This window comes from Sarcophilus harrisii, chromosome 2 (genome assembly GCF_902635505.1).
Source record: "Sarcophilus harrisii chromosome 2, mSarHar1.11, whole genome shotgun sequence".
NCBI classification, from domain to species: Eukaryota; Metazoa; Chordata; class Mammalia; order Dasyuromorphia; family Dasyuridae; genus Sarcophilus; species Sarcophilus harrisii.
The window spans coordinates 503,950,523-503,973,664 of NC_045427.1; the positions used below are offsets into that span (position 1 = coordinate 503,950,523).

Below are 23,142 nucleotides of genomic sequence, written 5' to 3' on the forward strand. Positions count from 1 at the left end.
GGGAACTTCCCTTTATTTATTTAGCCCCTCATTAAAAACAACAACAAAAAATCAACTGCGTTCCAAATTCTCTTCTTCTAGGTCCTCCCCCCACTAAGAAAGCTATTTATATGATTCTCATTTATGAACTTGTTTTAAAAAATATTTTGGTAATTGTATTTCAGTATAATTACTTTCTTTTGTAATTCTATGTATTTTACTTTAAGCATTTAAAAACATTTCTAAGAGATCCATAGGTTTTATTAGACTAATAATGGAATTCATAACACAAAAATATTTAAAATTCCTTTACATAGAGGTGAAAAAAGGAGTGCTATCATTTTCATTCAGCTAGCTTTCTGCTGGCTAAATTTTCAGAAACTAATTGCTCAATGCACTACTTGTCTCTACATAGCCCCAAACAACAGATGACTGGAGATAAATGAATATAGTGGAGGGGAAAACTCTATATCAGATAATCTAAATTTTATGGTTTTGTGATTTTAAAAAAGTATATTTACATTCAGAAGTACTTATCATCTTTCCCTCCAAATTTCCCCTCCTTATCCCCCCCAATAAAAGAAAACTCTTGTGACAAATATCCATAAGATCACGAAAACAAATTCCCCATAGTAGTCATGTCCTCAAATATGTATTTCATTAATTTTAAGTCCATCAACTCTAGTAAGAGTTGGGTAGTGGTTTCTTCATTCTCTCTGGACTTGTTTATTATTATATTCTAAAGTCTTTCAAAGTTAATTTTTTTTCCAAAGGTTTTTTTTTTTTTTGCCTCTGTATAAATTGTTTTCCTAATTCTGCTTGCTTCACTCTGCAGCAATTCATTCATGTTTTCCAAGTTTCTTTGGTAACAGTCTATTTCATCATTTCTTATGTCCTATAATATTCCATTACATTCACATGCCATAATTTGTTTGGCTCAGCAGTTTTTAAAGGTTTTGGTCTCAGGACCCCTCCTAAAAATGATTGACTATTCCTGAAAGAGTTTTTGTTTGTGCAGATTATATGTATTGATTTATTGTATTAGAAATGAAATTATCTTAGCATTATGGAAATAATTTTGCTCTCTCAGACTCTCCAAAGGGGCCTCAGCCCACATTTTGAAAAGCACTGGTTTAGCCATTCTCTAATAGGTGGCCACTCCTGGTGGTTTTGGGCTACTCTGAAAAAATCTGCCATAAATATTTTTATGTATGAGTCCTTTTCTTTAATTTCATTCAGATCTAAACCTACTAGTGATAAAGCTAGGTCAAAGGATATACACAGTTTAGTAACTTTTGAGGCCGTTTCAAATCGCTGTTCAGAATGACGGAACCAATTTACAGTTTTGTCAACAATGCATTAGTGTGCTTCTTTTCCCACAGCCACTTTAATATTATTATCCTTTTCTCTTTGTCAATGAATGAGAGGTAAAATTTCAGAATTGCTTTAATTTGTATTTATCTAATGATTTGGACCATTTTTCTATGTTGTTGATAACTTAGATTTTTAAAAAAAAAAAAAACCTCTTTAAAATCCTTGGCTATTTGTCTACTGGAGGAATGGCTCTCAGTCTTAGAAATTTAAATTATTTTCTAATGTATCTTGTATATGAATCTTTTATCAGAGATTCCCCTCATTGATTTGTTTTTCTTTTAATTTAAACTGCATCAGGTTTGTTTGTGCAGAACACTAAATTTTAGATAATAAAATTTATTTATTTTATGTTTTGTCACTTTCTGTCCTTTCTTGTGTCATGAACTCTTCCCCTTTTTATATCTGCAAGAAAATTTCTTCCTTGCTTTTCTAATTTGCTGATTATATCACTTTTTTTGTAATTCATGTATCTATTTGGAATTTAAATGCATATGTGGTATGAGATATGGTCTGTAACTAACTTCTACTTCGCTTGCTAGTTTTCTTGCATTTTTTGCCAAATAGTGAGCTACTATAGTAGCTGGCATCTTGGAGTTTATCTAATACTGTACTACTGTATTCCTTTGCTTCTGTGTGTTGAAGCATAAGCTGTTTCATTGATTTTTTAAAAAACCTGATATACAAAATTGATTTAATGTTTACTACATTATAGGACAGTTTTATTATCTACCTTTTGTAGATTTTATTTTTTTTAATTTTATTTTTTTCCTTGCTCCATGAAATAATTGATATATATTTTTTCAACTAGTTACAGTTATTAGCATTTTTTACATGTGATAGATTTGACTTTGGAAATTTTGGACATTTTAATAAGAAAGTTTGACATTCCCATGTCTGTAGAGTGAGCATCTAGTAATATAACTTTCTTATTCTTTATCAGTATACAGGATGGACCAAAAAAATCTGTGCAGTCTTAAACTTTAATAATAATCTTGTTCTAGAATCTCTGTGGGATGAGGAAGTCATGGCCAGATAAGATTTCACATGAAAATAATTGGAGTTTACTTAAATGCAAAAAGCTTCACAGAGGAGATGCCATTTGAGTTGGGCTTTAAAGAATGGGTGGAAAATCAACAAGCAAACAGAATAAGAGAGAGCATTCTAGATAAGACATGGCTCAAAGAAAACCATGTTTCAGAATTCAAAGTTGCCAATAGCATATACCGTGTGCAAAGTACTGTATTTTCATAAAAAATGAAGAAAAAATGACATAGTTCCTGCATTTTCAATCTCCTATAGTTATCTTCTGAAACAATACACATTATAGGGAAATTCCAGAGGCAGATGTTGTGGAGTACAATCTTAAACTTAATTTTGGCCAGGTGCGGTAGCCGGTTCTGATCCCATTCCTGAATGGCTTTCTATCCTGGCTGCCCAAGACACAGAAAGCTTTGGTGGAAGAAGGTCATTGAGAAGGCAGGGGATGCTTGCTGGGCTGGACTGAGAGACCAGTTCTACAAAAGGTTACTTTTATGAACCAGCCAGAGTGAAGCTAAGAGTAATCAGGTTTCATGAGGCCCTTGGAAAAAACTCCAGCAATCATCCCTGCTCCACATTCTCCAAAGACTGCATTAGGCACAGACTATTAGAAACTAGGCTCCCCAACATGAAAAAGCTAGAGCATATAATATAGTGAGTGTTCAATAAATATTCATTGATAGACTAGAAATGGATGAAGGGAGGGAATCATCTGGGAATGTGGCCACAACTGAGTCCTACCTCCTCCCTTAGCTAGTTCTCTAACCTACTGTCATGCCTACTTCCCTCAAGATGTATAGCTGGGCTCAGAACCAGGGCTTTGAAAATGCTCTGAATGAGGTTGCTGCAGAGACTGTTGTTTTGAACCTTCAACCAAAATTTGTGTCTATCAGCTGATTCCTATATATCAAGGAACAATTTTGTTGTGGGAAGATTTTTCTTCGGGTAAAGGTATCGCTGAAGAGCCTTAGATATCTGGGATGTTGACATTGCAATATGGAGGAATACTCTAAAACTGAGACTGAACCAGGGATATTTCTCATTGGGGAAAAAATAGCCATGTTATCAGAGGCATAGAGAGTCCTTGACATGGAGTAAAATAAATGCTTGTTAATTGACTGATGTTTCCCCAAGGTAAGGACCTGTTTAGGATGCAGAATGGCTGTGCTAGGATAAGCTTTGATTTTACACAGGGTGGGATGATTTGTTTAAAAGGTGACATGGAGACCATCCGGAGGATTTGGTTAGTTCAAGAATTTAGGACCTTAATTACTGGCCCTACTTTCTTGTTGCCTTAAGGATTAATCAGTTTAGTCTATTCAGAACCAGGGATTTGGTGATTTGATGGAATGCTTACTGCTCCACAGGAGGTCTTTTTGACCCAGTACTGCTGTTGTGGTGAATACAAAAATGGAGAGAAACACCATCCATTTGAATTAGGAGTTTTGTCCTTTTAAATCTCATATTGCATGTAAACTTGTTTTTATTGAATTTTAAGACTTATTAGTATTTTTTATTGCCTTTGATTCCTAATCCTGAATTACTGGACTGGTCCAGAACATTGGAGAGATTTGCCCCTGGATGATACAAATTGGATCAGATGATGTTGGAGATCTTTTCCAGTTCTATAAATTTTTTTTTTATTCAACAGTATCATAAAGCTGCCAAAGGAACTTGTAAAAAATCTGGATCTGTAAATTCAGTGATGTGGGGGAACTCCCAGTAAAGAAACTCATTCTATCAATACAAATAGGTGACTATAAGTAACTTCTGAAACCCATAGTTTTTGAGAGCTGGCACTGACTGATTTACCCAGTATCATACAGCCAATGAGAATCACAGGCAGGATATGAATGTTGGTCTCCCTACTTGCCTTTCCTTTTGCTGTCATAAAAACACTACTATAGATATTTTGTCATTAATGGAACTTTCCTTTCCCCCACCCCCAATTATGATTTCCTTAGGATATATAACCAAAAGTGATATAGGTTCTCTCTTTCTGATTGCATTTAGAGATTGCCTCCCTTCTAACCATGATGTCTCATCCTTGTAGCCACAGGCATTTTCTGTGGGATGCTTTTGGAAGCAGCACTTGCATAGTTTTGAGACCCTGTGCTCCATGAGCTACCTCACCTCCACCTCCATTTGAGCTTAAAGGACCTTATTTCATGCTTGACTTCATTTTTAAAGCTTCCAGAAATTTGTCCTTTGCTTCCATTTGATTGAGCATTTATAGATTGTAGTGAGCTCATCTGCAGGCTGCCAGAAAAGCTGATACTCAAGAAGCAGTAGGGTATAATGAATGAATAGGAAAAAATTATTAAGCATGTACTAGGTGCCAGACATTATGCTGGCTCTACTATTTACTTAATGGATGAGCGTGGGCAAGTCACAGCCTTTCTGAAAGTCAGTTTCTTCACCCATCAAATAAGGAAGTAATCTCCAAGAATCTTTTAAAATCAGACTTGAGCTTCTGTGAAGTCTTTGTTAATGGGAAGCTGTTGTAGCTCCTAGAGCAGTGGTATGAGGAGTTATATTTTAGGAAGATTAATCTGGCATGAGCACATAGGATGGAATGGAATGGAGAAAATGTAGATAGACTAAGTAGGAAACTTATTTTTATAAAGTATGAGGTGAAAAAGGTCTACTTTAGGGTAGTTAAAATGAGAATGACGAGAAAATAGATCATTAAGACCTGGTGGCAGGGTGAAAAAATGGATAAATAATAATAGCTAACATTTGAACAACGTTTTTGCAGACTTCTTTGCATTTGATCCTTAGATCTTTGGAGGTAATATCATTATTTCCATTGTGCAGGTGGACAAACATTCTATGAGAGATTAAGCGATCTGCTGTTGAGTATCTGAGGCAGGATTTGAGCTCAATTCTTCAGGACTCCAAGTTTAATAGTCTATTCACTACATCAGGCTACCTTTCTAAATGAAAATATTAAGGATAATCCTCAGGTTTCCAGTATGGGTAGGAACAAGGTAGGATCGGTTGGGAGAACTCAAAACTATGAAACTTGCTAGGCAAGAGATGTCTGGTAGGCATTAACAACACAAATTCTAGAGAAGCATTTTGTCAACTTAGTTTATGTCTGGCAGGCAAAATAGTGTCAGCTAAGGCAGAAAGAGCTAAATATTCCTGAAGATTAGTAATCCTTTTGTAGCCAGGCAACAGGATGTAAATTTCTTGAAAGTAGGGAAGAATTCATTTTTGTTTTTGTATTTCACAGTTCCTAGAACCCCATTTTGTTTGTTGAATGTGAATCGTCAGTGGTAAAAGGTCAGAACTTAGAAAAATAAATTGAATGGGCACAAGAAAGGATTCCCAAAGAGTGTTTGAACCCAGGGGCCTCATGTATTTTCTGAAAAGGAGAGAAACTGGTCTCAAAAGTGTGGTCAGGTGGAGGTAAGAAGTGAAGAAGAAGAAGAAGAACAACAACAACAACCCAGGGGCCTCATGTTTTTTCTGAAAAGGAGAGAAACTGGTCTCAAAAATGTGGTCAGGTGGAGGTAAGAAGACCTGGCTGAGTGAAGGAGGTAAAGAGCACAGCAGTTTCTGATGCTGCGTGACAGAAAAAAATGGACATTCCCTGAGGAGATAAAAGGCTTACACACTCTCTTCGAAAGTCACAGGGAACTTGGGAGAGGAAGTTGAGTTCAATTTGGGATATGATAAACATAAAAAGATTGCAATATAAGAGTGGAAACAGCTCAGAAGTATTGTTTAATAAGAAGTGATGACTGAAGAATTCAGAGAAACACGAGGCGGCTTGTATATATCAATATATTGTGAAGAAAGCAAGACCAGAAAAAAAATATCCATGACCACCATAATGTAAATGACTAGAACACTGAAAAAGAGGTTGAATTCGGAATAGTTATTAAAAGGTATTATCTGGAGAACAGAGAATAAGACCATTCTCTTGGTAAAGAGGTTGGGATCTATAATGCTATATATACTGTCAGAAAGGCTCACTGTATCACTTCTGTGACAGGAGCGGATAGGAGGGGTTAACTAACACTGACTAATGTAAAAAGAAAAGGCAGCAACAAAATTTATATATCTCTATCTATACATAGATCTTTAGATATAGATAGATTTTAAAAAGATAGAATTACTGGTTAAATTAAGATAAAATGCCAACATCTCCTTGCCCAAACTCCAGAAATTGACTCTATATGGACTGATTTTATATAATCAGATTGTTAGGAAAGTATCTTTAAAATAAAAACTACCCAGGGTGTATACATTAGCTAGATTTGTCCAAGGTCACATCATCACACCTAATATTTATGCAGTGTAGCACTTACTATTCATTAGGCACTGTGCTGAGTACTTTACAATTATCTCATCTGATCAACAACCAGGAGGTAGATACGTTATTTATCCCCACTTTACAGATGAGAACATTGAGACAGAATGTTAAGTGACTTACACAGGGTCTCTCTGGGCCACCGTTTCCTCATCTGTAAAATAAGGAGTTTGGACTAGAATGACTTCTGATATCCCAGCTTTAAATTTATGATCCTGTGTTCTAAATGCTGATTCTCTTCCCTTCCTCTCTGGATCTGGTTCCATACTTAGTCTTTTGTTCCTGACAGGGTTTACTGGAGCTGGTTCTCTCCCTCCTATTTTCCCATCTCCTTCTCTTATCTTTTGGAACCTGATACCACCTTCATGCCACAATGACTTGAAAGGAAGGAGGTTAAATTCATTTCCCCACAATTTATTAATTATTTGCTACATACAAAGGCTGGAGAGACAACAGTAAAGAAGATGGCATATTAGTCTATATCTAAAGTTTATTGAGTACTTGCTTCTTTGCAGAATACTAATAGGACATAAAAATGATGAAAAGCATGATTCTTGCTCTTAAGAACTTTACATTGTAACTTAAATGATGAAGATACACACAAAACAATCAAATTACACTTGTATAAAACACATGCAAGTAAATATGATTGAGACATTCACACTTAGGGGAGGCAATACAGTCAACAATATAATTCAAGTAGAATGAGGAAAGGCTTCTAGGAAGGGATGGTTTTTGGCATCAGGATTGGCACATGGGAAAGCTAAGGAGAAAGGCAGAGGCTTTATACAGAGTAGGCATTCAAATATTTTACTATATCAATTGGAAAAAAAGACTGTAAGTGATTTGCTTGAGGAATAGGGATGGGGCAGAAATAACAAAACAGTCATTTGATAGAAACAGGATGCAATAAGTTACAAAGAGACAATTGAGAGATTTGGAGAAGTTAGGAGATGGAAGGGAGGAGTTAACGTATTTCATGGAGATCAGTAAAAGATTAATGAAAGGACTGCTGAAGAAAATTCATATTTCAAGTGAGAAGAGACAGCATGAATGTTTAGTGGTCAAGTCAGAATAATTCTGATTTTTTTGCAGCAATCCTCTTTGTTCCAGAAGCAAGAATAATGGAAACCTGATTAAGTGTTTTGAATGAGATAGGGAGTCACTATGGTTTCCTAAGGAGGGAAGTAATATCACTCTAACATTACTTTTGGAGAATCATTCTAATACTTATTGGAGAAGAATTCTCTTGCCAGTAGAAAATCATCTAGGATGGTAGAGTATTTCAAGGGCAAAGAGGTGAAAAAAAGTCTGAAGGAAGACGTGCATACAGGAATTATTGTGTAGAAAGAATCAACAGGATTTGGTAATAGAATGCAGGGGATGGAAGGAGAAAGAAAAATATAAGAAGAAAGGCTCTCAAAAATTTGGGAACTTAAAAAGCTCAAGAATATCTAGCAATCAGTATTGTAAAGTTTTTGACTTGGTTCAGTTTGTTTATCTTTAAAATTGGGGGGTTAGATACCACCTAAAAGGCTGTGGACCTGGGGTACAGAATGAGACATAGTCAATATGGGAATTTGTTTTGACTATCAACATTTTTTTCAAAGATTTTCTTTTTCACTGGAAGGGAAGTTAGGTGAGATAGAGAGAAAATAGATTTTCATTCATTATATTTTTTAAATGAGAGGATTAAATGAAATGCTCTAAGTCCAACTGAGATTCTATTAATAAAACTAAATAAAATAAGTCCTCAAATTTAATTTTAAAAAGTCCTATTTTACTTATAACCAAAAATTCACCATTATTTTATGATAAAGGATTTTTTGATAAGAAGGAAATTCACAAATGTAAAATATTGGATTTCAGTTCTAAAGCCTTCTATCAATATTTTTAATTAGTATGATCAAAGACCTGAATTTGGCTACTTCAAAGTCATATGAAAGTTTTGCCTACTTCTCTAACCGTCAATTTCCTCATCTGTAAAATAGATGTAAAACTGTAATATCTGCCTCATAAGGTTGATGTAAAGAAAGTACTTTGTAAACTGGAGAATACAAGAAAAATGCTAGCAATTATCATTGACTAGAAAAAGATTTTTCAGTGAAAATATTGGGCAGGATTAATATTTTGAGGAGTTACATCACATGATTTCTTTGATGTCTCAATTACTGATAAAGTTTTAAAAAAACAGATATTTTGGTTTTAGTTATCATAGGGTACAGAGATAAAGTTAACAAATCCAGAAAAAAAGGAAAAGTGAGGGGAGAAATCACCTACAAAAAATTTTAGAGAACATATAACAGAGTCATATTTAAAAAGCATCTACATTTTCTACCTTATTTTACTGAGTATCATTAGATAAATATTTGAACAATTAAAGAAAAAAGCACAATAAGTCCTTTCCCCTTCTTCCAAAGAGACTACTAAATCTCCTTATTTGATATGAAAAGATGCCTACCTTTCTACTGCAACAAGAAGGTCAATGGAAAAATAAAATAAAATCCCATAAAGGGAAATGTAGAAAAGGGACTTGAACACTTCTAATCTACTTATGAAGGCATTACAGCTCAGCCTTTAGCTTACTTCCTTCCCATCTGTCATTGTAATAAGTACTTGGCTGCTTTTAGCCTCATAGAAATTTCGGGTATTCCCATAGTGTTTGTGACAGATTGGTACTAGCTATGTTTATACAATATGTGGACTGAATTGATTGGTTACTACTCAGTTGTTGGAATTAATTGAACTAATTGTTCCCAGTCTCTGGACCTGTGTTAAACGTCACAGATCTGTGATGAGAGAGTTTTTACTTAGTTTTATTCCTTTGTAAAAGGAAGGGATTGGACCAGATGAGCTTTAAAGTCCTTTTTAGCTTAAACATTTTGTGATTTTTTTTTTTATGACTCTTTGTCAGCTAGTCTCCTTTAGGCAATATTCTTTGTCCTGCATGTATATTTCTCTAATCTTGGTGGGGGTGGAGAACAAATAAATATGTCACTCAATTCTGCCATTAGCTTAATTTTCACTCCTCTCTTTCCCTTTTATTACCAACTTCTTAAATCCAGGTATTTACTTGTTCTTTTTAGTGATTGCCTCAATTAAAAAGCACTAATGGCAAGAAAACCACCACAACAAAACAATACTTCATCCTTAAGCATTAACAATCTGTATCACACACAATTTTCCAGCCATTGCTCTAAAGAAGAGAGCTTGGAATATGATATATTCCAGGAGGCATAAGATAAAGGCTCACAATTAAGAATAATCTATTCAGCAAAACTAAGTATAATCCTAGAAGAGGAAAAAATTGATCTTTGATGAAATAAAAGGCTTTTAAGCATTCGTGTTGAAAAAGTAGAGTAGAAGCTTTGAAAAACAAACACAGGAATCGAAGAGAAACGAAAAAATAAACATGAATAATAATAAGGGAATGATATTTAATTAGGTTTTTGGGATTTCTGTACTAAAAAGTGCAAATTCCTATAGATGTTGGCATGGCTTGTTGAAATTTTGTTAACACTTTGATTGTTGTTTCATGAGATGTTACCTAAAAATCCCAGTCTAGGGATTTCTATGTGTTTTCAAGATCCAATTGCTTTTAGAAACAGTATTTACTAAAGCATTTTAAGTCATCAAAAATTAATTGATTACTGAAAGACCTTTAATCTTTTTTCCTGCTTTTTTTTCTAATAATGGGTCAAATATATTAAAACTAAATATATTTAGTAGTGTTTTATTTTCCTAATATATGTAAAGATAGTTTTCAATATTTGTCTTTTTTAAAAAAAATTTTTAATTATAGCTTTTTATTGACAGAACATATGCATGGGTAATTTTTACAACATTGTGCCTTACACTCACTTCTGTTCCAACTTTTCCCTTCCCTCCCTCCACCCCCTCCCCTAGATAGCAGGAAGTCTTATACATGTTAAACATGTTAAAGTATATCTTAGATACTATATATGTGTGCAGATCTGTACAGTTCTCTTGTTGCACAAGAAAAGTTGGATTGAGAAGGTAAAAATAACCTGGGAAGAAAAACAAAAATGCAAGAAGTCCATATTCATTTCCCAGTGTTCCTTCTCTGGATGTAGCTGATTCTGTCCATCATTGATCATTTTGAACGGAATTAGATCTTCTCTTTGTTGAAGAAATCCACTTCCATCAGAATACATCCTCATACAATATTGTTGTTGAAGTATATAATGACCTCCTGGTTCTGCTCATTTCACTCAGCATCAGTTCATGTAACTCTCTTCAGGCCTTTCTGTATTCATCCTGCTGGTCATTTCGCCATTCTCCAATTGATGGGCATCCATTCATTTTCTAGTCTCTAGTTACTACAAACAGGGCTGCCACAAACATTCTTGCACATACAGGTCCCTTTCCCTTCTTTAGTATCTCTTTGGGATATAAGCCCAGTAGTAACACTGCTGGGTCAAAGGGTAAGCACAGTTTGGTAGCTTTTTGAGCATAGTTCCAAATTACTCTCCAGAATGGTTGGATTCATTCACAACTCCACCAACAATGCATCAGTGTCCCAGTTTTCCTGCATCCCCTCCAACATTTGCCACCATCTTTTCCTGTCATCTTAGCCAATCTGACAGGTGTGTAGTGGTATCTCAAAGTTGTCTTAATTTGCATTTCTCTGATCAATAGTGATTTGGAACACTCTTTCATATGAGTGGAAATAGTTTCAGTTTCATTGTCTGAAAATTGTTCATATCCTTTGAGCATGTATCAATTGGAGAATGGCTTGATTTTTTTTATAAATTAGAGTCAATTTTCTATATATTTTGGAAATGAGGTCTTTATCAGAACCTTTAATTGTAAAAAATGTTTTCGAAAATAAAAAATGTTTATTGCTTCCGTTCTAATCTTTTTTGCATTAGTTTTGTTTGTACAAAAGCTTTTTAATTTGATATAATCAAAATTATCTATTTTGTGATCAATAATGGTCTCTAGTTCTTTTTTTGGTCATAAATTCCTTTCTCCTCCACAAGTCTGAGAGGTAAACTATCCTATGTTCCTCTTATTTATAATCTCATTCTTTATGCCTAAATCATGAACCCATTTTGATCTTATCTTTGTGTACGATGTTAAATATGGGTCAATATTTGTCTTTGTAAGACTTTATGTTCAAATTTTTCCTCTCTCCCTTCCTTACCTATCCCTTCCCTAAGATAGCAAGTTAAATGTGCAATCCCTTTAAACATATTTACACATTTGTTATGTTGTGCAAGAAAAACCCGATGAAAAGAGAAAAAACCTTGAGAAACAAGGTGAAAATACTATGCTTTGATCCACATTCAGTCTCGATAATTTTTTCTTCTGATGTTGATGGCATTTTTCATCCCAAGTCTTTTGGGATTGCCTTGAATTCCTGCATTATTGAGAAGAACTAAATCCTCATAGTTAATTATCATATAATTTTGTTGTTACTGTGTACAATGTTCTCAGGGTTGTGTTCTCTTCATTCAGCATCAGTTCTTGTTAGTCTTCCCAGGATTTTCTGAAATCAACCTGCTCATCATTTTTTATAGAATAATAATATTCCATTATATTCATATACCATAATTTGTTGACCCATTCCCCAACTGATAGGTATCCACTCAATTTCCAGTTTCTTTTCATTACAAAAAAGGGCTGCCACAAACATTTTTGCGCATGTGGTTCCTTTCCCCACTTTTATGATCTCAGTTGGGGTACAGATCCAGTAATGAGACTGCTGGATTAAAGGGTATGTACAGTTTTATAACCCTTTGGGCATAATTCCAAATTGCTCTCCAGAATGGTTTGATCATTTCATAACTCCAGCAATAATGCATTAGTATCGCAGTTTTCCCACATCCCTCTAACATTTATCAATATTTTCCCCTGTCATCTAGCCAATCTGAGAGGTGTGAAGTGATACCTCAGAGCTGTCTTAATTTGTGTTTTTCTAATCAGTGATGATTTAGAGCATTTTTCATATAACTAGAAATAGTTTTAATTTCTCCATCTGAAAATTGATTTTTCTTATCCTTTGACCATTTATCAATTGGGAAATGACTTATATTCTTATAAAATTGAAACAGTTCTCTTTATGTTTTAGAAATGAAGGTTTTCTCAGAAACACTAGCTGTAAAAATCACCCCCCCCCGATTTCTGCTTCTAATGGATCTAATTTTGACAAAAACTGGTTTACTTCAATGAGAACTGCAAAGCTGATGATATGTGAGCAATCCTATGAACATCATTTTGTTCCATTCTGGAAGTTTTGAAACCAAGGCACTACCATCCAGTATGAAGAGATCTCATTAATCAGAAACACTGTAATGTAGTATAAAACCATATTGCAAAATATTTTAAAAATTTCAAAAGAATAGGATATTTTGTATTTACATATTGTTTCTTAGATTTTTATATAATAGGTGACTTGGCTCTAATTGCCCTACATTGCATGGCATTGGGTTTGTAAGATTACCTCATGAAAATAGTCTCAAATTATTATATATAATCTCTTTACTAACCTATTAAATGTCAATTGATAAATATTAGTCGAATCCTTGAGTAAATGAAATAAAAATTCTTAGTGTAGTCTTGAAGGCCCATCACCATGTGACTATAAGCTATATGTAGACTAAAATCCTATTACCTTATGTAAATTGGTCAATTGATGTTACTATCTCCATACTTTGTTATTCTCCCAGTCTGTAAGATCTTGCTTCCTTGGGCCACTCCAGCCCCTTCTTAAATTATTAACATCTTGCTAATATGAAGTCCAGAAACTCTCCTCCCACCCCCCACCCCCATCTCCACCATGAAGTCTTTCTGATTATCTAATTTTAAGTAACTTCATGCTCTGATGGATTCCTTTAGGCCTTGTTCTTACTCTCCTTTATGTGATAGTTTTATATGTGATTCTCAAAGTTTTTGGTTTTAAGATATCTTTATATACTCTTAAAAATTGTTGAAGACACCCAAAATATTTTATTTATATTAGTCATATCTATGAATATTTTATTAAAATTAAAACAAATTTTAAAGTCACTTTATTTAAATAAATCATTACATATCAACATAAACAACAAAATTTTATGATAACATATTTGTCAAATTAGCAAGGAGAGTAGCATTATTTTATATATACATATTTTCTTAATTTTTTTTACAATATCTTTAGTGTTTAGCTTAGTAGAAGGCAGATTCTCATATATGCTTCTATGTTCTATTTGTTGTAATAGGTTATTTTGGTTGAAATATAAGAGAAAATCCTACCTTCCTCCAACATGATTTGATAAAGGGAGAAGTTTTTAATAGGAAAATAATATTTTAATATAATTATGAAAATCGTTTTGATATTTTCACCACTTGGTGATCTTCAGGAATTTGAGGACCACACATTGACAACTGCTGTCACAAACAGCATACAAGATATGATATCTTGTATCATAGATGCGTTATTTTGTTTCTTAAACTCTCGGAGGATAGACTGCATCTTATCTTTTTGAGGGGGAGAGGTATGTCCCAAAGCACCTTACCTTGTTTATGTGTTCCTATGTATATGTTTAAAAGAACTAATTAATGAGTAAAATCATTCAATCAATTTGTTTTAAAATTTTATTTCCATAGTAGAGCAGGTTTTTGTGTGTAGGTACACTGGAAAGAACACTGGTCTTGAAGCTAGAAAAGGACGGATTTGAGTACCAGTTATGAACCTAGCTCTATTGCTTATGACCATGGACAAAAACTTAATTTTTTTGAAGCTCAGTGTCTTCATCTTTAAAATGGAAATGATAATATTTACATTAACTACTTCATAAGGTTGTTGAAAAGAAAATCTTGTTAATTTTCAATAATTACATAAACATGAATTACCTAGTCCATTTTTAGATTTCCCTTTGTATTTTAATTCACATGAATTGATGTCTCCCATTTTGTCGACTCAGTGTTTTCCTTTGAATTTCTCACTGATTAGTTCTGTGTGAGATTCTAATTTCTTCCCTTTCCTATAAAAGAAAAGGAGAAGATGGTCTTTGGGAGATGGTGACTTTATTGTGATAAGGACATTTCTTTAGTTATGGAGCTGATTTTCAGTTCCCCTGCTTCCTCCCCTCAGATCTAACTTGGCAAAAACCCAGGAGCAGCAGAAACTCGTTGCCCACTTAGTTCTTAAGATCTCTGTCCCAGTCAGAGAAGTATGTGACATGGGCGATAATGCTAAATAGTACCAGGGACTAATATTTATTTAATACTATATAGTTTACAAAATATATCCCCCACAACAACTTGTGATTCAAGTAGCTTGAGATAGTGTGTACAGACTTGGCCCTTGATCCAGGAAGATCTGAGTTCAAATTTGACATCTGATACAGTGACCATGGAAAATCATTTAATATCTCTGTAGCCCAAGTATTCTCTAAATCCATAAACTGCAGGCATGATGGCGACCAGACAGAGGGAATGAAACCACCTTAAGATTATTTTATTGCAGAAAAAAGCTGAAGCCAAACAGATTGTGATCTGCCCAAAGTAACCCAAAAAATGTTGAGATAGTACTTGAATCCAGGTTTCCTGACTCCAAACTGAAAGCTTAATCCAGCATAAAGCACTATTTCAATTAAATTAAGAGAGAGTGAATTTTTTTATTGTTATCGGTGTACATGGCCATTCCTGTGGTGTCTTTTGTGTAGGGAATTCCCTCCTGTGATATAGATCGAGAGTTCCACTATAATTTAGAATCTTAAATCGTTGGGTTATTGAAAAGTCAAATGACTTGCCGAGGGTCACACAGCCAGTAGGGGATGGAAGCAGGATATGAATCTTGTTCTTTCTGACTCCAAGGCTAGCCTCTATCCAATATGACATCTTACTTCTCACAGAGTACATATAGATTTTTTTGTTGTCCAGATGTTTCAGGAGTGTTTGACTCTTTGTCATCCAATTTGGGGGAAAAGATATTAGAATGGTTTGCCATTTCTTTTTCCAGTTCATTTTACAGATAAGGAAACTGAGACAAACAGGGATAAGGGACTTGCCCAGGGTCATACAGCTAGTAAGTGTCTGAAACCCAATGCTCTATGAGAACATAATCAGTGTTATGGATTAGATGGGGATTAGTGTTGGATTTACTTCTGCCCTCAACTCAGTATCTTCTCCCTGCTTCACCCCCAACCTCCAGGAAGTGTCGGAAAAGGAAACCAAAAGTTTTTCTAAAATATATATATGAGGAATCCATTGGTATATTTAATACATATATATAGGCAGGTTTGGAAACTTTTAGGAAACATTTTGAATGACAAAATAGCATATGGGGCAGTTTTAGTCATTATGTACTTCCTCTGCCAGGGCAAGTAATTGACTGGAGCACATGCTCAATTTACCTTACCTTATAAATCAGTGACAAATAAATATTTGTTCAACAACCACTTTGTCTCTCTACTAATTGTAATAATGATCATTTCCCTTCTAATTTATTTAAAAAATACAAAATAGAAAAAAAAGCTTTGCTACATGCACAGTGGAACATAGGAAAGATCAAAACCAAAAATTGTCAGAATTTTCATTTCAAGAAAATCTATATAATAAATACTTCACATTGTATTCAGTGTCTGTCTCTTTGCTTCTTTGTAGGTCTTCTTTTATTTTTTCCCCTGAAGCAATTAGGGTTAAGTGACTTGCCCAGGGTCACACAGCTAGGCAGTATTAAGTGTCTGAGGTCAGATTTGAACCCAGGTTCTCTTGACTTTAGGGCTGGTACTCTATCTACTGCACCATCTAGTTGCTCCAGTTTTCTTTAATTCTTTTTTTCTTCCTCCCCCCCAAGAAGGCTACAATTAAGCACATACACACATACATGTATATATGTATACATACATAGCTATCTATAATCTACACATATGTACACATAATCATATATATCAAAGTAAGCATACTATGCTTATGTTATCTGAAGGTAGATAACATTTTCCTTGATAAATCCAAGTCTTCCAAAAATTTTTAAATCCACCAGATCATTTCCTATACCACAGCACTATTCCAATCTTATTTTAAATAGTCTAAAGCAATATTGATTAATATCACTGACATATAGTATAGTTCTTTACAGTTTGTTTTATTATTTTTTGGTCTCTTAAAACTTTGCTGGCTTCTCCTTGCTCAATTCTAGTTTTTAAGGACTAATTTTCTTTCTTAAAATTCTCTTTCTCTTGGGACAGTTAGATGGTGCAGAGGATAGAGCACTGGCTCTGAAGTCAGGAGGACCCGAGTTCAAATTTAGCCTCAGACATTTAATACTTACAAGCCATGTAACCCTGGGTAAGTCACTTAACCCTAATTGTCTTGCTAAAAAAAATTCATAATGGATCAATTTAAAAATAAAAACAAAACAAAAAATGTTAAAAGTTTAAAAAAAAAGATTCTGGATCTCCTTTTCTAGTTGGTTGACTTTATTTTCATAAACTTCTTGTTTTTCTTGGATTGCGCTTTTTAAAAATGTCTTTAATCTCTCTCCTTTAATTTTTAAAGTTTTTTTTTTTTGAGTTCTTCTACAAATACTTGATGTTACTCTTTGGGATAGGAAGAGCTTTTTTTACTTCAGTATTCTCCTCTGAAGACAAACCCTGGTCTTTTGTATTCCCATAGTAACTTTCAATGGCTGGTTTCTTTCTCCACTGCTTGTTTTTTTTTTTTTTTTTTTTTTTTAAATGGGAACTTGTTAGTGTCTGGTGTGTGGGGGATGGTGCCTCAGACTTCAGATTCTCCTTCAGTTCTCTCTCTTGACCCAGAACTGAAACCAAGAATTCTGCTCTCCTGTAAGTGCCCGCAGCCAGCAGTGTCCCCATCCCACTGCTTTTGCACTCACCAGGTATGTGCTCTTTCCTTCTCATCTGTGGTCAAGTCTCAGCAGCGTAGCTGGGCCCAGCATCCCTTCTCAGCAGAGGCTCGCTCAGTCTTCCCTTGTGCAGGTGCTCTACCCTCCACGTGATCAGAAAGATGAAAATTGATGGGTCTGGGGCTAGGGCTCAGGCTGCCTCCCCATCCGGCTAGCAGCCAGGCTTGCCACTTGCTGTTTCAGTGGAACTAGCCTAGAGTTGTTTACGTTTCACCCAGGCCAAACCTGCCCTAGTATCTTTCTTGCTATTATCTCCTCTTGTCCCAGGAGGACACCTGTTCTGTTCCAAATCTTGTTTAATTTTACCCGATCTGTATTAGCCCTATTTTATCTTGTTTATTGGGGGAGGTTAGGAGACTTAGGAAATTTCTGACCTCCCTTTCCATCTTCTCAGAATCCTCTCAAAAATCATAATTATATAAAAAAAATCAATGTCTGATTGGAAATAAGCCCCTTGGGACACCACTTTTGGGGGGTGCTTTTAAGTCATTTTCTAGCCATCTCCTACCATGCTACCTGCACTTTTGGCTATCATTCTTTTTTCCTTTTCAAAGGAACCCTGCTTTTTAAGGATCTGAGTTCAGATAGAGAATTTGCTTCATTTTATCCAGAACCAACTGCACAATTCCCAGATATTTCTTCATAAGCATACTGTGCACAAGTACCCCCTCCTCTGTCTCGCTCCATTTAATGTGTTGTTATGAGAATGTTAGTGCTTTGAGGGAAAGAACTGTCTTGCATAGATTTTTATTTCTAACATGAGCATCGTGCCTGGCACATAGTAAGAATTTAATAAATGCTCAGTCCAGATTTCTGCAAGTGAAAAAAAAAGTTTGTGGAGTTGGGTTCGTTTAGTGATTCACAAGTTTGTAATAGTTCCATTTTCTTGCCTTTGAAGCTTCTGATTGATGCTAAACATAATCTTGTATATGTGGGGTAGGTTGGCTAAATCAAGCTTTATTTAGTCACAACAAATTAATTGCTGCTATTCCCCTTTTGTGTATGATCCATGTATTGCAGAAGCTTGTATCTTTTAAATAGAAGAAAAACCTGAAGTTTAAACACTTAGCAAGTAAACCTCCTTTTAAATAGAGATGGACTGGCAAAATTTATTATTGACTAAAATCTAATTTTCATTCTTTCATATGTAATATTTAAATTAACCGAAATATAGTCATCATTTATAAAATAACGGATTATCCCTTTCTAATGGAACTATACTGTGGCATAGTCACATTCAGTCTACATTCCCAAAAATAATATAGGAAAATGTAAAATATATATTTAGGATATAAAATCATGACTATCATCTATGAATCTATAAGAACATGTGGGTTCTTAGAGTGATAAAGTGTAAGATTCAAGTCAGAGGTCACCAGCTGTTAGATAGTGACTAATTTCTTATGATGTCTTGCTTACGATGGGGAAAGAAGGTTGAAAGGGACAGGGAGAAGCCCCAGTTTCTGCCTGGGGAAATTGGGGAAATGTGTATTGAGAGATGAATGGGGAAGATTGCTTTTCAGTTGTTTTCTTCATAAAGTCCTTCATTAAAATAAATACAATGTATTTAGCTAACAAAAACTTTTGCCTTGTTCAAAACCTTGGATTTACTTAAAGGGAATGTATTGTTTAATGGAAAAAGTGGCGAAAACATAAATTAAAATTGATCTAATTTAAAGAAATATTCTCTTTAAATGAGAAAATTGTAATCTTAATGATACAACCAGAAATAGAATTATGTAATAGTATATCTGATTTGTAATTGAATGGAAGACTCAAAAATGTTATTTTACCTTGAAGCAATTATAGTAATATGATAGATTCACTATATTTTAGTATTATAGCAAAAATATGCATAAAAATTAGGGAACAAAAGTCATAATGAGGAAGTCGAATATTTTCAAAGGCCATCAACCTGAGATCTTAGTGCTTCTCTCTGATGTTGAAACAACTTTTAGAACTTTGACTTTCAATTCAGTAATCTGAGAAAACTTGGTAGATTGACCCACATATCTCTAGAGCTTCTTTGCATTATAAAGTTGTATCTGTCTTAATTGTGATCCAGAAGGAAAACAAAAAAAAAAAAAAAAAAAAAGAAGCAAATGTCCTGGGAATTTCAGTACAGATAAGCAAGGATTCCAAATGCATTAACCACAGTTGAGAGGTCTGGGAGAAATGTGGTATAGAGCCAACAATTCAATCAGAGAAGGTTTTGGTAACAAGAAATATGATGAAATGGTACCAATTTGGGGAAAAGACCCTATTTATTTTTCAATTATATACCATATATCAATTGATAAAGTGATCCCCAAATATTTAAATCTCATTTAACTTTTGAGGAAAAATTGATTCTATTTCTTTCTCCTTTCATAACCTGGTAAGAAAGCCCAGTTTTAAACTGCTGGGGATCTCTATCATTTCCAGAGCATGTGGAGAAGGGATAAAGGGAAATGTGACTTGAAAGAGATATTTGGTGTCCAGCATCAGCTGACCTGTATCCTCTCTGCTATTTAGTAGAGCCTGAAATGAGAGCCAAAGGAAGAAAGTAATATCAATAAACACTTTCATTCTTCTTTGCTGTAGATTTAAAATTTCCAAAGGGAACACATAAATATATTTATTTCTAGTACTTCCTGCTCTGCTTTCATTAACTTTGATCCACCGAATACTTTGTTTCATCTAGGCTTTCACGCCTCAGAGATTAATTTTATTGGTTTCTGACTTCTTATTCTTAATGACAGCTTATATTTTCTTTCAAGAAAATTTCAGATTCATTAGTTACTGCTAGAAATTTTAAAATGACAGTATAATAGTTTGCCAAACACTTTCTTCATAACAATTTTCTTACAAGTAGTGTAATAATTATCATCCCCATTTTACAGAGTAAGAAACTGAGAATCAAAGTTAAATGATTTGTTCATGATTACATAGCTGCTGAAATATAGAGCTAAAGCCCTTCTTTTGATTCTGAGTCTTTCTATAAACCAATACTGCCCATATTTTTATATGGATAGAGATTTCTTTATTAATGGCTTCTTTTGGGTGAAAGTCCTGTAATAGAATCTCTAAGTCAAAGAATATGGACATTCTAGTCCTTTTATTTGTATAATTACAAATATAATTAATAGAAATCATCATAATGTAACTCTTAAGTCCAAATATGAAAAGACCTCAAATATTTTAAATTTTGCTGAACTAATCATGTAGCTATACATTTTCCCCAAATAATTGGAGGAAGTAGACAAAATCCTTCCCAATTAAAAAATATCATACTCACTTAAAAGAAAGTTCAACATTAAGCTCAGTAGTCACTAAATATGATGAAGACTCTCAAAAGGTAAACTGTTAGAACTTTTTTTAAAAACACATTCAAATGCTTTGGATGAACACATGACTAGAGTTATAAGTAGGTGTTTTCTTTCCTTTTCCCTCCCTGTCCTTGGAATGAAAACCAACCCTCAAAGGTTCCTCCTGTCTTCCCCTGACTCAGGTCAGTAACTTGCCAGCAGCTTTGGATCCAAGTTATTTCTTACTACCTGTGGGTCTCAGTATCATCATCCATAAAATGAATTGATTTGATTAAATCCATTGACTCTAAGGCTCTTTCTAATGCTAAGTCTAGAATCTATGATCTTCCCTACTCCTCTCTTTTAATTACACATAATATCAACAATAATGATATCTTAGCAAGACCTAGACTGGTGACTAGAATTATGTATCAGAAACTTATTTTTTATCAACTGATAGACAACAAATTCTCATGCTAAAAATATAAACCTCAAAATCCAAAAGAATTCAACTAATAAACTGTGCTTTATTATTATCGAAGATTAAATTGTGGCCCACAACTCCTAGAAACAATATTGATCTGTAAAAATTTAATAATACTTTAAATACATATAACCAAACTAAATATTCAAGCTCCAAGCTACACTGGAATGAAAAACTTTGAAAATATAGACCTATCAGAAGAGAGAAAAATTGTGTAGAAACAGGAATATATCTTCCCTGTTCTCCTGTTTGCTAGTGGAATTATATTAAGGACCCTTTTAGTGATCCTATGAGCTTATATTATTTTACACTTTAAAAGAATATCAGTTTATGCTATTTTATATTGCCCCCAGTATTTTTCCTTCCCTCTTTCTCATTTAACAAAGGAAAATTAGGAAAAATCAGCACAACTAATAGATACATAGAAAATTTTTTAAAAAAATCTGTGCAAAACCTCCCACCTCTGAGAAAAATGTTAGTTAGAACAACCTTTAATCTCTCTTGAGTCATACTTGTTCTTTATAATTTTGCATTCACTTTTGATTTGTGTGTGGGGAGGTTTGGTTCTTTCCATTTGTATTTATATAGTCATTATGTATGTTGCTTTCTTGGCTGTGCTTACTTCACTCTGCTTTAGTTCATGTAGATCCATGCTTTTCTGTATTCACCATATTCATAATTTCTTACAACACAAGAATGATATTTCATTATATACACGTACTACAATGTGTTCAGGTATTCCCCAGTTAATGGGAATCTTGGTTCTAATTCTTTGCTATCACAAAAAAATAGTGCTGTAAATATGTGTAGAGATTTTCTTATTAATGACTTCTTTTGGGTGAAAGTCTGAGTCAAAGAATATGGACATTCTAGTCCCTTTATTTGCATAATTACAAATTATTTTCCATTTTTTTCCAAAATGGTTTGGCCATTTCATAGTTTCATCAGTAAGTCTATCTTCCCACTCTACCTTCCTCTAACATTTTGTCATATTTGCCAATTTCCAAGATATGAGGTGGAACCTCAGACTTGTTTTGATTTGCATTTTTCTTATTATTAGTAATTTGGAAAACTCTTCTGTGGTTATAAATATTGTATAGTTCTTTTGAGAAATATTTGAACTGTGAACACATCTATTGGGAATGGTTATTGATTACATGTATGTTTGTTAATTGTTTCTATGTTGTAGATAACATTAATGCAACAATATTTCCCCATTCTACAACTTCCTTTCTTACCTTATATATGGCAATCTTGATTCTGTAGAAACTTTTAAGTTTCATATAATCAAAATTGTCTATTTTATCTTTTGTAATTTCTTCTATCTCTTATTTGGTTAAGAATATATACATAGCTTATTCATGATTGTGGGAAGTATATGACCTGTTTCTCTTCTAATTTTCTTTAGTATGATCTTTAATATTAAGATCAAATATCTCTTTAGAATATATTGTAGAACTTGGTGTGAAGTGTTGGTCGAAGCTAGACTGTTTTCCAATTTGCCCAGCAGTTTTTAGGCAAATGGAGACTTCTTTCCTAAGCAATTTATATTTCCCACTTTATTGAAGTTTAGTTTGATTGTTTCTGATTTTCCCTTGTCTAGTTTCTTCCACTCATCTACTTCTCTATCTTTAGACCAAAACGAAATGGTTTTGAAGATTGCTGCTTTATGATGTAGTTGAGTTCTAGAAAGTATCCCTTTGATCATTTGGTATAGCAAATAGTAGTATTGCCTTTTTTATCATATTGGCACAGCCCACCCAATGAGCACTGATACATCAGC

The 23,142-nt window shown here is 34.0% G+C and overlaps 1 protein-coding gene across 2 annotated transcripts in view; it reads right to left on the reverse strand.

The window, feature by feature from the left end:
• Window positions 1-17,374: 17,374 nt before the first annotated feature.
• The window catches only part of MYO5C (myosin VC), a 139,926-nt gene continuing 134,158 nt past the window's right edge, over window positions 17,375-23,142 (reverse strand). For both annotated transcript variants that reach the window (XM_031955213.1, XM_031955214.1), the window contains one exon: window positions 17,375-20,108. In XM_031955213.1, coding sequence (XP_031811073.1) covers window positions 19,956-20,108 — 153 coding nt within the window. In that variant the 3' untranslated portion in view covers window positions 17,375-19,955. The remainder of the gene's footprint in view (window positions 20,109-23,142) is intronic.